The sequence below is a fragment of the Acanthisitta chloris genome, unplaced genomic scaffold (assembly GCF_000695815.1).
Source record: "Acanthisitta chloris isolate BGI_N310 unplaced genomic scaffold, ASM69581v1 scaffold17033, whole genome shotgun sequence".
NCBI lineage: Eukaryota > Metazoa > Chordata > Aves > Passeriformes > Acanthisittidae > Acanthisitta > Acanthisitta chloris.
In genome coordinates this window covers 72,532-85,653 of record NW_008663598.1, presented here as the reverse complement: position 1 = coordinate 85,653, position 13,122 = coordinate 72,532, and the positions used below count along the sequence as shown (strand labels likewise).

Genomic DNA, 13,122 nt, shown 5'->3' with positions numbered 1-13,122 from the left:
GTCTCCTCCCAGTCTCCCATGCATCCCCAACTTCCTTGCCAGTGTGGCAGTATGGGAAGCAGCAAAGACCTTGGCTCTGTGTGAGCTCTGCTCAGCAATAACAAAAACATCTCTGCATTATCAAGTCTGTGTTCTGCACAAATCCTAAACAAAGCCCCATCCTAGCCACTGTGAAGAAAGTTAACTCCACTTCAGACCAAATCAGCACAGTGCCTTAGATACTTCACCTTCTTTACCTGAAAGGAAAGGTATGTGTATGCAAACAGTCCTGGTTTCTGAATTCTGATTGCTTTAGGAACTAATGAGCAGGAAGGGTCTTGCTGACATCAAGTGGATAGAGGATAAAAGACCTTTTATTTGTACATTGTCATGCAGGCACATCTCGTCTCTGCCTTCAGAGGTGCAGTTGATGTGCTCAAACAGCAACATCTTATTATTGATCAAAAATGATATAGTTATTAAAAATCTCTTGGAAGACAACAGTAGGTATGACAATGTGTCCCTGCTGAAGTGACTTGTCACATGAAGTGAAACAAATGAATTGTGTTTAAGAGAATGATACCACAAAGTTCATGTGTGTGCATATCTGTCACTATATGGGTTTTCAGAGGGTGGCTGAGGTTATTTGATACTCCTTTATGTGTGTAGATAATTGTGCATGGGGTCATATATGTTTAAATATACCTTTGTGTGTGTGTGTTAATCATTGCTCGGTGATTGCTCTAGAATATAATTGCTCTATGTTTTTTAAATGCAGAAGATGGAACCAGGCTTACTGATATTTGTGAAATGTATTAGCTGTTACTACTTTAGAGAACAGCAAAAGGTCCTGCCAGAGGGACTGGCACTAAAACAGTCCTGTGCAGAGCAGAACCTTGAGACAAAGGTAGTCATGTTGGTTTGGATGCTGCCCGCCTGCAATATGGCACAAGTATAGGTCATGAGGTAGATTGTCAAAATAGGAATTGAAGGAAGGTGGCATATGTGCTAAAGGAGAAATAATCAGGTCATCTGATTTCAAGCAAGAGTCTGCAAAATTCTGAAAAGTTAAGTCAGTGAATAGACAACTAAAATGTTTGCAATCGGGTTGGATCAGAGGAGAGCAGAGATTGTGAGGGGATGGCACAAAACCTGGCAGAACTAGTTTGGCTGGACAGTTTTGCCCCATCTGTCACTGTATGGTTTTCAGGGGGTGACTGAAGTAGTTTGATTCTCCCTTTCTCAGCTTAACAGCTGGTGTTTTAAGATTTTAATTTTTAAGGAATATAAAGGGTCTAAACTGACTAACATGATAGTCCTGGGACTGATGCTGAATCATATTATATCAAAAATCTTTCTGTATATACCCAACTCAGTTACTTTGTGTGGCTTTGTGATTGCCTGTATTTATTTGCTTTCTAAGATGCAGTACTTGCTTAAAAACTCCAGTGATACGTGTGCTGTTTTAATTTCCTTTACGTTTTAGAAAATGAGCTAGGACTGCACAACTTTGTCACTGAAATTGCATTCTCTGCAGGACCTGCAGCATTCACTGTGATTGTATAATATCACAACAACCTCTCATGTAGGTTTTTTTCGTTGTCAGTAACTGATGTCTTGTTCTATTAATGTACAGCTGGGGTTGCACAGGTTGGTATAAAGAATGGGCATACTAAAATAGGTAAACATAAGCAAATATATTTAGTAGTTATAATCTATGCAATGGTCTTTTAAAGTTTTGAAGTTAGGTTGCTATGCCATAATAACCTTGAACGTCTTTGCCCAGCACCCAGGCTTTGGTAGCTTGGCATCTGGATTTGAAGAATCTAAACTTTGTTTGTTTTCCATAGAAATGAGATACATTGCTTATTTATGGATAAACAGTAAGCTTCTAGTTGAGAATATATAATCTGAGAGTGCAATAAGAAGCAGAAGGAATGCTGAGGGCAGTAGGTGCCTCTTTGTATGTATTAGGCAGCAGACATCTACATGCTTCTTTGTGATTCTTTATTCTTTGCTTTTAATCTTGCTTTTTTTTGACTGTATAGACAGAACATTATACCTTGCTGCTGACAACTGGCAATTTCTGACTTCCCAGTAGAACTGGATTTTGAGAAGATTTGGATGTGTGGAGTTAAATGTGGCTTCCAGAAGCCTTCTCTGGTGGAAGTAAATAGGAGTTTTATAATAGGTGTCAGCAGGCCATGACTTGCCATTTGATGTTATTTTCCTACCCTTAAGAAGAAGGATTTGTTGGGGGATCAGAAACTGGATCACTTTGGTGGCTCAAACACTGCAGTGCAGTGTCAGTTTTGTCAGGCAGTTAGCCATTTAATTTAGGGAGCCTTAAGAAATGAGGACACATCAGTGTTAGTGTTTTGATATCTATCCTCCATGAATCTTCCTCTCTCCAAGAATCACACCCTTGCTGGGATATCAGAGTGTGCAGATCTTTCAGTGGAAATGAGTCTGGATGAGGCATTGCAGTCACTAATGGGCAAGCAGAGCCCAGAGCCAGGCTCAAACTCATGTGTACACAGATGCTGTGTCCTCAGTCCCACTCTGTCCCACCAGTGTCACTCTGGAGGTTCCTCTCCTGCTGCACCATGAGTTGGTTATGTAGGCATGACCTCACATAGCTGCACTGGGGAAAAGGAGCTGAGGAACTGGGAGGATCTATATGCCTTGTCTTAGCCAACGGGTGAGGGGGTAACATCCAGCCATAGCCACGATCATTTATGGCTGGTGGTGTCTTAAATGGCACCTGAGCATATTGTCCCTCATGGATTATTGGTTTGAAATAAAAAGTGGTTTATACATAGAATAGAAAAATGTGAACCACTAACATTTCTGAGGCTAGCACATCTGGGCATGAAGACAACAAGGGGACATTAAAGCAAACTGCACTTCGACTAGAAGAAACAAAAGCAAGCTTTGACATTCTTGATGTCATTCCTGTGTGATAGTCTGTTGGCTGCAAGGTGTTTGTGGGCTTGAATATTCAGTATTTCGGTCAGCATAAACGAACAGAGCAAGATTAAAAATGTTTCTACAGCATAAACAGAAGTATTTGTGTTTTCTTGGGGCTTTATTTAGCTCTCCCTGAAAACATGGGCACAATATCTGTGTTCATTTGGTCTTTGTGAAAAATGGAGAGAGGTTTCCTTTCTCCTCCTTTTTCATTTTGCTCAGTTGAAATTTTTGCAAGTTATTGTTTGTGTGGAACAATTGATTCCTTTTAGAGAGAAGTAGAAAATTCTGTCAATGCTCCTGTTGGGTGCAGATTCACATCCCTACAACGTGGTGCTTAAGGCATTTCAAGGCAATCCTGTTTTGGTTAAGACAAAAGTAATGCCACAGAGAGGGTTTCATGTGCTTCAGTGACACTGAAATAAAACTACATAACCTAAACCCAGAAGGTTGCGAGTATCACTTGCAACATGTTTGATGCCATAGATTGGTACTGTATGACCTTTAACAGGAGTGAAAATCTATTTGATTTTGAGCTATCGCTCCCTACACAGTACACAGAGTGCTAAATTCCCACATGTTTTGGCAGAAAAAAAAAGAACACAGAGCAATGGCTGGATTTGAAATTGATTAATTGAAATTAGAAGTGCAAACCCCATTTCTATCAGAATATGATTGACCATTGGAAATATAAACAGCCAAGAGAATGGCAATTTGTCTCTTGATGTCCTCCAGTCAAAACTTTAGTCAAGCGCAAGTTATGCCTTGGTCATGCCTGATTTCCCAGGGTAATTGGGTGTCAGTCTGCAGCTGCATTATGCAGGAGGTCACATTTGATATTTGTTATGATCTTTTTCAATTTGAAGTCAGAAATTATAACATGAGCCAAATTGAAATAAAGGGTACTCATATTTCTCTCTCCCTTCGCTCACAGGTACTACAGTGCTACCATTTTGCAGATGTCAGGAGTGGAAGACGACAGGCTTGCAATCTGGCTGGCTGCACTGACAGCATTTATAAACTTCATTTTCACTCTTGTGGGAGTCTGGCTCGTTGAAAGGATGGGTCGCCGGAAACTTACACTTGGTAGCTTAGCAGGTGAGTGTTTCATTAGGGTATTGTATGTTCTTCATAATTTTTAGTAAAAGGAAAATAAAATTTCAAGTGCAATTGGTTTTCACAGCAGTCCTCTTTAAAATTACAGTGTTAGTCCCATCTTCTCCCTGAAATCATATAGCTTTGCAAGGCTAGTAGTACAGTACCACAGCTAAAGGCTAATTTAAAAATGACAGCATGTTATTTCTTCAGTTTCTCCTTCAAGCCATGTTGGACAAAGATTTTATTTAGCTTTTTTTTTCCCAGTTTAAGGAATCAAATGCTTGGAACTACACAGCTGGTTAGTTTTTAAATCTCATGTGTAATTTCTGGCTCATTAATAGGAATTCAGAACCATCTGATGAAGAAGTACCAGGGAAAGAATATTGCATAGCCATTGCACCACTTTTTAACAAGTAATGCAGTTCTTTGCATGGTTGTTTCAGATACAATACAGTAAATACCTTACTTACATTAATGTGATTTTAATTCATCTCCTGTATGAGATACTAAAAGGCAGATTTCTGGATTTGTACGTTTTGCCTAAATATTTAAACACAGTAACTCACCACATAGTCTTCTCTTGGAAGCAGGAAAAGGCAGAGCGCGTGGCCTTGCCTGCGCTCAGTGCGCCCTGCCATTTACGCAGTCAGTCCCTGCTTGTTCCTGCATTACGTCCTGGCTGAAGTGATCTCTGATCCAGACATTCAGCCTCCCTCTGGCTGAATGTCTGGAAGGTTCAGCCACTTCCAAGAATAGGGTTTTGCAAAGAGAAACAGTTTCTGCTCCACTTGAAATAATGTTCAGAAGTGTTTAGCTGGGAAGGTTTAATGTCTTCGTATTTTGTTCTGTTGTTGCTGTCAAGGATCCAAACTTCTAGTTAGTGCAACATGGCAGCATGGGGGACCAGCTGCCATGTCTCTGGCCATCTGCAGTTCCCAGCTCCCAGTTGAGTTCATCCACACTCAAGTGTTTGAATGCATTTCTGTAAGCAGAACAGTGACAACATGGTGACGTGCCTGGTCTGGTACACAGTTACTCAAATCTTTAAACTAAAATGTGCAGTTTGGAGACAATTTGGTATTTAAACTAAAATGTGCAGTTTGGAGACAACATAACCAAGTTATGATAAATGTCTATTTGGCCTGTTACCATTTTGATTTGGAGTCAAGAACCCTGGTATGTTTTTCATGATCCAAGTTCAAAAATGTGGTCATGACAGAGGAGCTTGTAAAAACATGTTTCTCACATCTTAAAAGCTATGAACAAAAATCTCAGATCACTACTTTTATCTCAGTCTGTGTCCAGATCAGTTAAAATACATCTCTTCTATAAATTCTACTATGCCTCTAGCCAGTCTGTTTAGTTGTTTTCTATGAAATGGATCTCTCCAGGCCCTGCACTGGCACTTTTGGTTCTTGGGTGCTGCTTCTCCTTTATACTCTATGGGAACAGAGTAGTTCTTTATTTATTTGGTCTTGATAATCTCATATGTCTGGCCCCAGGAGTTTATTGCTTATCTGTCAGTATAGCTGTGATTCCCACATGGACTTCTCATATAATCAGAGCTCTTTGCTTTTTTGGCTCTGGTTGACATATTCAAAGGTTGCACATTTGAAATGTAAATACAAGTGTCTCTTACAAAGCACATTAGTCATGGAACAGAGTAGGATATGGAAATAAGACAGAATTAGCTCTGGAGCATAATGCATTAAAAAGTTGTTTGTTAATGGTATTTAGACACAAAGTAATTGCTTGGTAAAAATGGTTTATCTTCTGTGGTTGGTTGCTGGGCATCACTTGACCCATGCTGTGTTGCTTGCTGTGATTTTCATCATACAATCCCTCCTTAAGGAAAAACCAAAAAACAAAAGAAAATTGTGTCATCTCACTCTACTATTTAATATTTTTTATGCATTTAACACTGGTTTAGGTAGTTGTGGATACGATGTGCTTTTCTTAGCAAGAGTGCTGTGTAACAGAATGAAAATTACTGAATCTACTGATGGATTTGTTTTCCATGTTGAGTTTTCTCATGAGGTACATTACTGCTCTACTTTGTTTTGTGTTTCTAAGGGCATTAACTTTCACACTGAGTTATTACTGGCAGCTTCTCTGGCCTTTGGAGAAGCCAGGTAGGCCCCAGTCTCCCATTGCACAAAATGAAGACAAAACTCCTACTCTTACCTTCTGCTGAAAGGCTATGGGGTTTTGGTTTAGGTTTTTTTTTGTAAAGCCTACTTGATTTGATGTTTGTTCAATGGCAACCGAAAAGGATAATCAGTAGAGTGGCATTACTATTTTGATTATAAGCCATTATACTGTAATTTAATTTTGTAAACTTATGCAGCTTTTCCTGCTTTCTGAAAACATTTGGGAAAGAGCTATTTTACTTTTCATTTGATATATCTTTATCATTTTCAAAATATTAGAAACTTTCAGATAGCACTAGGAAAATGTTAGTAAGCTGCTTCTGAAAAACAAAATCCTATCTTTTTAATTTTCTTGACTTACAGGTACTGATTCCTCTTTGTTTCACATTAATTTTATATCTTGGTATAATTTCTTTATCTTTCTTCTTTTCCTTCAGTTAATTTCTTTCTTCAAAGCAGTTAATTGAGAAACATGCAGGAATTTTGGCAAGTGCATTAGTCATTTTATTTATGCTTTCCTTTTTTACCCTTCAGAAATTGTCAGTTTGAAACCGTGGTGGTACTTGGACGTTGTACTATTTGTATCTCTTTTTGTGACATGGAAGATCTAAAATATCTTCAGGATATTTCTTTTTTTTTTCCCCCAACTCAGCTAATGATGTACTATAATTTTTTGGTTTTGTTACTCATCACAGCAAAACTTCCCATAGAATGAAAACATATTAAACTTCATTTGCCAAGTTTACATATTCAGTAGTTTTCCAAAGAAGTAAGACATTTGCAGAGGCACTGGAAAGTGAGTGTTAGTGTGTTTGGTTAACTTAAAAGACAGACAAAGCATATTTAGAATGAATATAAGTAAGATTATAGCCCATGACTAAAGATATTTGCTGTCTGGTTTATGGCATTTTGAGAGTACAGTAAATCTAGTGCAATATCCAGCCTGCCCAGAAAACTGGGATTATTAATGTACTGCTATGTAGCCATAGCAGTACAAAGCTAAGTATGGAATAAACTGAAATCACACTTTACAGTGGGTAGGTGCTTTCTTCACATAGAGTTTGTGGTAAAGTTTAAGGTCTTAGCTGCCTCAGTTCAGGTAGATGTGTGGTCTAACCGTCTGCAGTTCATGGTCTACTGCACAGGCATATTCATGGATAGCATTATTACACATGTCTTGGTAATTAAGATATTTATATCTCAGAATAAAGTTTTTGCCTCCTCAGTGGGTTTGTCAGCTAGGAAGATCTTGCATTTCTCTTTAAAAAAGCATTCAAATCCACCCCCAGAACTGCTAATACATCCCTTCTGCCTACCAAAAAATAACTCAAACCCCAAAATAAAGACCAGGTAATATATAATTTCTCAAAGATAACCAGAGTGACATGTTAAGGTTTTTAGTGTATTGGCATTTCTAAAGGCTGGCACAGATGCATTGTTGAGAAAATTACATGCATGCTTCTAACTTACAGGGCAAAGCTTTGATGAGGAGTATTTGGAATGTAATACAATGCTCTTCATTTACGCTCAATCATTAAGCTGTGTCACCTTTCTAAATGTGTGCTGCCTTCCTAGGGGATGTGCCTCAGTGGTTTTTGAGTCTGGTTTGGTATGGTAAGGGTAATGCTACTGTATCGTTAATCACTATCTCACAAATAACATTATTACTAGTTTTTTACTGCTATTACTAGATCAGGCTCTACATGTTGTATGTGACCTCAGATAAAACATCCCAGGCAGCCACCAAACACCATGGAGCCGCTCCCTCACTCCCCCACCAGCAGGATGGGGGAGAGAATCAGAAGGGTAAAAGCTAGAAAACCTCATGGGCTAAGATAAAGACAGCTTAATAGAGAAAGCAGAAGCCACATACACAAGCATAGCAAAACAAGGATTTAATTCACTGCTTCCCACAGACAGGAGGTGTTTAGCCATCTCCAGGAGAGCAGGGCCCATCACGCGTAACGGTTCCTTGGGAAGACAAACGCCATCACTCCAGATGTCCCCCCTTCCTCCTTCTTCCTCCCACTTTATATACTGAGCATGATGTCATATGGTATGGAATATCCCTTTGGTCAGTTGGGGTCACCTGTCCCAGCTGTGTCTCCTCCCAGTCTCCCATGCATCCCCAACTTCCTTGCCAGTGTGGCAGTATGGGAAGCAGCAAAGACCTTGGCTCTGTGTGAGCTCTGCTCAGCAATAACAAAAACATCTCTGCATTATCAACTCTGTGTTCTGCACAAATCCTAAACAAAGCCCCATCCTAGCCACTGTGAAGAAAGTTAACTCCAGCCCAAACCAGCACACATCTAAATAGTGAGTATGCAAATAGGTATACAGAGTATTTTATGCAGTATAGAACTCAATGTCTCACTGAGTAGCAAGTTGTACAGGTATTATGAATTGGAGACAGTTGCAGTAGTGTCATAAGTAGTGAGGTATTTATGAGTTATGAACCTTTTTTGTCATCTTCCCTCTCTTAATTTTGCCCAACTCATGCACAACAATTTGTTGGGAGAGACTAGAGCAAGCAGATGGTAGGGGACTTTTTCCTAGCAGGTGTTACGTGTGCTCTTTGAAACAAGATCAGAAATTGATGTTGGACTTCTTGGTGGTGTTTTGTGTTGAAAGTCAAATTTCTCTCATTTCAGAAAGGGAAGTAGATCAAACGAAAAAGCTGATGCTGTTTTCTGTTTTACAGGAAAGCAAGCCTGGGTGTGAGAGTGGGAAGGAATGTGGTGATTTCAAAGTCACTATTAAATTTTACCTTTACAGCATTATTTTCAATACAAAAAATAATATTACTTGTCCATTCATGAAGTCATCAATTCCACATATTATAAAAGATTCAACTAATTTAATATCTGGACATTAAACCTGATGCTCTTGACTTTAACATCTAACCTAATACAGGATGTGGATGTAGCAAAGGGTATTTTTTTTCAGGTTCTCATCCCAACTCCTTAGCAAATGCTGTGTACATAGTGTTGTGATGCCTTGCTTTCCCAAGCAGAGTTCAGTTCAATGCAGAACTATTTCATGGGCTCTGGAGAAAAGTGTCACATTGTTCTCTCTGTATTTTTAGGTACTGCTGTAGCACTCATTATCCTAGCTTCGGGATTTTTGCTATCAGCTCAGGTCTCGCCAAGAATCACACTTAATCCACCAGATCCTTCACATCAAAACTCTACCTGCACAAAATACAGGTGAGATTTCATGATCATTCATCCAATATTCTTGAAGATTGTTTCCAAATACTTGAGTTTTGCAACATTGTGTGAGTAATAGACAATTACTGACAAAACCTAGTACAAGGAACAAAACTAGATACCTGAAGTTAAAATCCTAACTTCCCTTTGTAGAGAAAATTAGACTCTTTGATTAAATTCTCTGAATAATCCTTAGGAGTTTCTTGGACTAAATAAGGTGGTTAAGCAGCAAATTCCACTCTTACCTCCTCTGATATATCACACCTGCTGCAAGTTATAGTGTACACAAACTCAGGAAGATTTTACAAGGAATTTGTAATGTATAACAGCTGTAAACTCTTCAAGATGATGTATTCCTTGCCTATTGTTTTCCTGAGTGGAAAAAAATAATCTTCAGATAATTACATGCCAACTAACAATTAAAATAAATGCGAGTGGTTTGACCTATTTGTCTATAGTAGGTAGAAGATGCATTTTCATCGGCAATCACAGTTTTAAATAATTTTAATTCTGGCATGTTAGGAATGTGTCATTTTCTATATTCTGTGGGTTTTACTCATGTGTGAGTGCTCTTATGTTCATTTAGCTGGCAGACTAGAAAATTCCCTCATCAGGGAAGGCTACTTAAATGGCTGAAGAAATTCTGACTTATGTTCAAAATATGTTTTCTACATGTTTGTAATAGAAATAAATCCCAATAAATGAAAGGTGTGCCTCTGGTGTCCTAGCAATATTGGCTAGAAATATGGTTCATATCTTTTCTTATACTGTAGCAATGTCCTAGGTAAAGATTCTGAGGATCTAAAGGTTTATAGACTCCTGGGCAGGGGATGAAAGGTCTTCATTTAGTGTAAATAGATTAAGAACTGCAGCATGAGATACTACCAGATATAAGCATCCTTACATGCAAACCCCTATATTTTCACTTGTTTTCTACTGCAGAGTCAGCTATATTTTGCAGGATTTGAGATGGGCCTATCTACAAATTGCAAGTAGTCTGGTTAAAAGATGTAAAGGGGGAGGAGCTTCTAAATGTTGTCCTTTTGGAATAAGATCACGTTAAAAGCTGGATCTGAGAAGAATTTGCCTAGGACTTCAGTTAACCCTTTGGAAAGGATGTCTGGAGAGAGCAGGTGCATCCTTTGCAGGATCATGATTTGTTATTTAATAAAGCTAGATGATTGTATAACCTGAAAGTGTAAAATCTGCATAGAAGAAATATGTCTTGTCCACCTTAAAAAAACAGTCAAAAAGTATTGGACAAAGTTTTCATCTTCCTTTTAATCACAGCTAGTCAGGAAGGAAATTTAGACCCATTGCAGCTTGTGTGGTGTGTGTGCTTCTGGCTGAAGCATGAAAAATTAAAGCAGGTAGTTCTAGTAAAGGCATGTTGTTTCAGGAATTATTGGAATATTTATGATCTGTTGTGATTTCTGTTTCTGATGTGAAGTGATCAAAAGCAGATATGATAGAAATTCAAAGGTTCTAGAAAAAGCGCAATAAAAGAATTCAAACATTTTCATTTAGGAGTGTTTTGGAATAGAAGGAGCTCTCAAATGCATGTGGGGGATGTGAAATAATGAGCAACATATGAGAAAGCTTTAGGTGCTTCTATTTAAATCTTAGGATGTCCTTTAGTAGAGAGACACAAAAACTAGAGGAGTTGAAACTTATAAATGGATGCAGTTGCCCACCAATCACAGAATTAGGCTACAGCACCCAGCATTTAAAAGGATTAAAACCCTCTTTTTTTGGTATGGTTAGTATGTTTAATGGAAATTGACATGGTTAATTGCAAGCCTCACACTTGTATATCTAAAACTGTATTTGGGGTCTAAATTTTCATGGTCCAAACCATAATACGGTTAAGTTGAAGGAAGAATATTCCTTCAGAATCATGAATATTAGTGTTTATTATTTCTAGATGTTATGACATATGTGCATACATTATATTTGACATGGAAAAGTGGCTGTTTAAGATCCCAGTGTGACTGCTTTCTGTGCACATTTTCAATAAGCTGAATGAAATGATTAAAACTGGCTTTGTCATGAGGAAGTAGATGGTGTTTTCATCATTCCACTTGCATTAGAAAAACTTCAGCATATAACATGTGTGGTCTTCAAAGGAAGAGGAGGAAAGCTAAAGGCTGGGCTGTATATTGTGTGGCTCACCTCTCTCCTTTTTGGCCCTAAAGGTCTGCATGAGGTTCAGTAAGGCTCAGTGCTGATCCTGCATTTGGGACACAACAACCCCATGCAGTTCCAGGCTGGGGGAGGAGTGGTGTGAGAGTTGTTCATCAGAAAGGGACTTGGCAGTGCTGGTGGACAGTGGCTCAAATGAGCCAACAGTGTGCACAGGTGGCCAAGAAGGGCCAATGGCATCTTGGCCTGTATCAAGAATAGTGTGGCAGCAGGACTAGGGGAGTGATCATACCCCTGTACTTGGCACTAGTGAGGTCACACTTCAGTGCTGTGTTCAGTTTTTGGGCCCCTCACTCTAAAAAGGACATTGAGGCACTGGAGGGAGTCCAGCTAAGGGCAGTGTGGTCAGAAAAGGTCTATAAAATATATCATTTGAGGAAGGGCTGAGGGAATTTTGTTTGTTTAGCCTTGAGAAGAGGCTCTGGGGTGACCTCATGGCTCTCTCCAACTACCTGAAAGTAGGTTGTAGAGGAGTAGGGGATGATCTCTTCTGCCATGGCTGCAGGGAGAGGACTAGAGGGAACAGCCATGAGCTGAGACTGGGGAGATTCAAATTAGATGTTAGGAAAACTTTTTTTCCATGTTAGGGTGTTCAGACACTGGAATAGATTGCCCAGGGAGGTGGTGGAGTCACCATCCCTGGAAACGTTTAAGAGGTGTCTGGATCTGGCACTGGAGGATACGGTTTAGGGGTTCCAGCAGAGTGACAGGTTAATGTTTGGACTTGATGATCTTAGAGGTCTCCTCCAACCTTGGTGATTCTATTCTAGGTATTCGCCATGGCAGTTATGGAGTTGAGTCATAGATATTTTCAAACCCGAGGTTTTGGATGCAAAAGTCTACTCTGCATAGTGCCAGTCTTGCATATTTTCTTTGCTACTCTAAGAATAATGACATTACTGTACAGATAGCCACTGTGTAGGGCAGCAAGGGCTAATGTAGGGACAGCTACAAACAGGATATCCTACCAAAAGTGCAAGGAAGTAACCTAATGGCAGTGATCGCTTACTGTTTAACCCATATTTTAACTTGCTTTAAGCATAGCTGTTGGTATCTCAGATTGCTTGGCATTATATCTTGCAAGCCTTGAAGAGGTCTCAAAAAGTTTTGGAAAAGTAAAAGGCAGCAGGTCTTCAGAGGGTGAACATACAATGCCATCTGCCTGTAACTGCTTTTAAGAATGTGTGCCTACAACTCATAGTCTTCTTCATCTAATGGTGACGCAGTGCTTCTCTGAGGTGAGGTATACTTAGAGTCTAAACCTGTTTGCAGCTCAGGCATTTCAGACTGTGGGGGTGTTTCCTAAATATAGTTTGCATTTGTCTTTGCCAAAATGTATTTATAAGTTATGAAAACCTTGGTAAAATTTATTTTGCTGACAGAAATTTCAGTGATACTGTGCAGAGTTAAAATGCTTTCAGTGTTTGCAAATCTGTTGGGTTCGAGTAAGTGTAGGAGTTCTGAGGAACCCTTAGAGCTACTACAAACAGTCTGTTTGTTTGTTGTTCCTTCAG

General features: G+C 39.2%; 1 protein-coding gene across 1 annotated transcript in view; it reads left to right on the top strand.

The window, feature by feature from the left end:
• The window catches only part of SLC2A13 (solute carrier family 2 (facilitated glucose transporter), member 13), a gene marked incomplete at its 5' end in the record, with an annotated part of 111,664 nt that overhangs the window by 66,610 nt on the left and 31,932 nt on the right, over window positions 1–13,122 (top strand). Inside the window, 2 exons of the mRNA XM_009071059.1 lie at window positions 3,884–4,047; window positions 9,283–9,403. Of these exons, the coding sequence (XP_009069307.1) occupies window positions 3,884–4,047; window positions 9,283–9,403 (285 nt within the window). The remainder of the gene's footprint in view (window positions 1–3,883; window positions 4,048–9,282; window positions 9,404–13,122) is intronic.